We start from the raw sequence: 4,092 nt of genomic DNA, 5'->3' as shown, positions 1-4,092 counted from the left end.
AGTGTCCAGAATTCAGCCTCTACAGCATACATCTGTTTTCAGCCATTTCAATTAAGACTTTTCTTAAAATAAACAAACAAAAACATGATGAAAGTAGCATTTACTTTGTTGGAAATGCAAATAAAAAGTAAAAAATACTGCTAATTACATAAAATATTTGGAATTAATTTTGTTTTCATAAATAAATAAAATGGTGTTGGTGATTATCTCTTTTTAAAGTTTTAATGATCATTCATACTGTTTAAAAAAACATTCAAATTAATGTCAACTTTTAAGAATAAACTTTGGAATATTTAAAAGATCATGTTTGGAAAAATGAACCACATTTTTCATTGCAAGAATTATGCTTTGTTCTTGGCGGAATCATCTTTGTTTCTTCTTTTTACGTCCCAATTATAAACCCTGGCCATATCTGCAAGAATTGTTAAAGAAAATGCAAGTGCAATTCTAAAGATAACATTTGTAATGACTGGGTATGCACAACACACTGAATCAAAGTCAGAAATCACACACACAAAATACTGGTGACAAGTAGTGTTGTGAGCCATCTTTTTTTTTTAATTGGTTTTTTACAGAGAGGAAGGGAGAGGGATAGAGAGTTAGAAACATCGATGAGAGAGAAACATCGATCAGCTGCCTCCTCCACACTCCTCACTGGGGATGTGCCCGCAACCAAGGTACTTGCCCTTGACCGGAATTGAACCCGGGACCCTTGAGTCCGCAGGCCGACGCTCTATCCACTGAGCCAAACCGGTCAGGGCATGAGCCATCTTGCTATAATATCATTTGCTATGAAAATACTGGAACTAAATTCCACCAAAATTAAGTCAAGGTGTCAAATCAGCAATTGTTTAGCATATTTAATCAATTATGGTATTATACTTAACATATATGTGCTTGACACTGTCAACACTTTTAAAGACAGCCCCTTATCCTGATATGTAATATTTAAATTAGTATAATTTAATTATCAATAATTTTACCTTTGCCCTTCCCCTTAATAGGTCATTCAATTTATTAAGCACCAAAAAAAAAATTATTAAGCACCTACATCTTTTCCTTTCCACAAGCAGCACCTGTGTAGGCCCTCACATATCAATTACAGTGGGGCCTTGACTTACGAGTGTCCCGACTAACGAGTTTTTTGAGATACCAGCTGTCTCTCGGCCGATTTTTTGCATTGAGTTGATAGAGTAATTTAACGAGCTCCTTAACGAGCTCGGTCTCGGAATGAATTAAACTTGTAAGTCAAGGCCCCACTGTACTTCTTCCATGGATAGTGACTTTGGTGTTGTATCCACAAAGTCAACATCATACTCAAGGTCATCTAGGTTTGCTCCTATGCTACCTTCTGGGAATTATACGGGTTATTTTTTTCTCCAAAGTCTTTACATTCAAGTCACACACCATCCCCGCTCTGGCCTCAAACAGGCCTGCCTTTCCTCACCCAAGCACTCAATGCTGCCAGGTGCTACATACTGTGGAGAAGAGAGAGAAAGTACAGCTTCTACACTTAAAGAACTCATAGTCTGACATGAAAAACAAATGAAGAACCATGTGCAAAGTGCTAAGTAAGCCCAGAGGAACAAAACACCCTGAGAGGGTCAGAAAATGTTCAGAAATGTTCTGATGCTTGTGCTGAAACATGAAGGATAAAAAGTAAGCCAGATATGCCCGGCCAGTGTGGCTCAGTGGTTGGGCATCGACCCATGAACCAGGAGGTCACGGTTCCATTCCCGGTCAGGGCACATGCCTGGGTGGTGGGCTCAATCCCCAGTGTGGAACGTGCAGGAGGCAGCCAATCAAAGATTCTCTCTCATCACTGATGTTTCTATCTCTCTCTCTCTCTCCCTCTCTCTTCCTTTCTGAAATCAATAAAACATTTTTTTAAAGTAACCCAGGTAAATAGGAGGAAATCATTCCAGGCAGGAGGAACAAAGTGAGGAAAAGCAAAGGGTGTGGCATTTTGGGGGAGGGCCAGGGCAGAAAGAGTCAGTGGCAGGAGGTAAGACTGATTGGTCTAAGAATAAGGACATTCTTCTCATTAAAGCAATGTAAGAAAGAACATTGTAAACATCTTTACCCTTTCCTCCCTTTGTTTCTTGTTAAGAAAGGATACTGACTTCAGTGGTAGTAAACTGATCTCGAAGAAAGTCAAGGTCTTCCTCAAGAGAATCCAGGTTCTTGGTGGCAGTTGTTAGATTCTTTTCCAACAATGCCTGAGCTTCATCGATATCATATTCAAGCATTACATTAGCCTGAGAGAAAGAGAGTCATGAGAATTACTAAACATTCACATAGTGCTTTACAGGTTAGAGCAGGGGCTGGGCGAAACCCAGCTGGCTGCCTTTTGTCTTAAGTTTTATTGGAACCCAGCTATTCTCCACGCACTTCTGCTTTCAGGCCAGTGTCAGAGCTGAGTAGTTGTGACAGTGACCAAGTGGTCTGCAAAACCAAAAACATTTACTCTCTGACCTTTTTTATAAGTTTATTGAGCCCTGGCTGGTTTTGCTCAGTGGATAGGCAGCCGTGGGCAAACTACGGCCCATGGGCCGGATCTGGCCCGTTTGAAATGAATAAAACTGAAAAAAAAAAAGACCGTACCCTTTTATGTAATGATGTTTACTTTGAATTTATATTAGTTCACACAAACACTCCATCCATGCTTTTGTTCCGGCCCTCCGGTCCAGTTTAAGAACCCATTGTGGCCCTCGAGTCAAAAAGTGTGCCCACCCCTGGGTTAGAGCATCAGTCCGCAGACCAAAGGGTCTCAGATTCAATCCCCAATCAAGGGCACATACATGGTTGCAAGTTTGACCCCGGCCCGATCAGGGTTGGGGTGTGTGCAGGAGGCAACCATTCAATGTGTCTCTCTTTCTCTCTCTTTCTCTCTCTCTTTCTCTCATTCTCTCTCTCACCCTCCCTCCCTTCCATTCTCTCTAAAAATCAGTGGGAAAATGGAAAAAATATCCTCAGGTGAGGATTAAAAAAAAAAGTTTATTGATCCCTGGGTTAGAGAATATATTTACATACATTATATCATTTACTCCTAGTAACAACCCTGGTAAGGCAAGTTATTTTCATCTTTACAGTTAAGAAAACAGGTTGAAATGTTAGGTTGCTTATGTTTGCATAGCTAGTAAGTAAATGGGAGAATTAGGGTAAATACCAATATGTTTAGATACCAAAACCTATCTTTCCATCATGACACTAAGTAGTGTTACATTTGAATCCCTTTAAATAGCTGTTTCTGAGGTTAAGATACAATAATTTAAAAGTTTTCCAATACATCTATGTTTGATTCAATAAGAAAAACAGCTAGCTTTTACTGTCCCCCTTCTACCGCCAACAGATGTTAGGGATGAAGGCAAGGTGACTGTGTCTGGGATTCTCAAGAGCTGGTGTTACTGCCGACACTTGGGGTGTGTGCACTGTGGAGGGGGAAACCATACCTTTTCCAGCTCCGAACTCCTCCTATCACCTGACTTACCACCAAGCATTTCCTGAACCACTTTCCTCATCGGATAAATGGAATTTTAAAATGACTCACAGGATTGCTGTAAGCATCAAATGAGACAACATGAAAGTGTTTGGCACAAAGTAGGTGCTGCAAAAATACCGACTAACGCAATCCGTAATTAGAAAACTGCATAAAAATTCAGATAATACATTTAAAAACACTTTATTTATGCTAGAAAGCATCAATTGTTCCTCAGGAAGTACCCTGTGCCAAGAATTTCTCCTCAATTGAGTCACTCCTCAAACACTGCCTTATCAGCCTCCGCACTTGACGCTCTAAATAGGCATCTAGGACGGACATGCCCAAAACACAACTCCTAGTCCCCCTCAAAACTCTTAGTGCTTTGCTGCAATATGAGTTTCCTATTCATTGTCTTTTGACTTACGATTTCTGACCTTTGTGGCCTAAAAAACCATTGCTATTTCAGGGTTACAAAATAAGTCGTCTCGGAGTTGGCCTAAACTTTGATGGTGTCAACACTTCGTGTAAGTATGCGATCCATGTGGAATTCATCCTAGTGTGAGGTGTCAGGTGGGCTCCAGCCGTAATTCTTCCCAGAGTTCCCTGTTGTC

The 4,092-nt window shown here is 40.5% G+C and overlaps 1 protein-coding gene across 2 annotated transcripts in view; it reads right to left on the bottom strand.

The window, feature by feature from the left end:
• Nucleotides 1-211: 211 nt before the first annotated feature.
• The window catches only part of VBP1 (von Hippel-Lindau binding protein 1), a 23,685-nt gene continuing 19,804 nt past the window's right edge, over nt 212-4,092 (bottom strand). For both annotated transcript variants that reach the window (XM_006773698.2, XM_006773699.2), the window contains 2 exons: nt 2,120-2,258; nt 212-412 (listed from right to left, as the gene is read on the bottom strand). In XM_006773698.2, the coding sequence (XP_006773761.1) occupies nt 342-412; nt 2,120-2,258 (210 nt within the window). In that variant the 3' untranslated portion in view covers nt 212-341. The remainder of the gene's footprint in view (nt 413-2,119; nt 2,259-4,092) is intronic.

The sequence above is a fragment of the Myotis davidii genome, unplaced genomic scaffold, assembly GCF_000327345.1.
Source record: "Myotis davidii unplaced genomic scaffold, ASM32734v1 scaffold546, whole genome shotgun sequence".
NCBI classification, from domain to species: domain Eukaryota; kingdom Metazoa; phylum Chordata; class Mammalia; order Chiroptera; family Vespertilionidae; genus Myotis; species Myotis davidii.
This window is presented reverse-complemented; position numbering and strand designations above follow the sequence as displayed.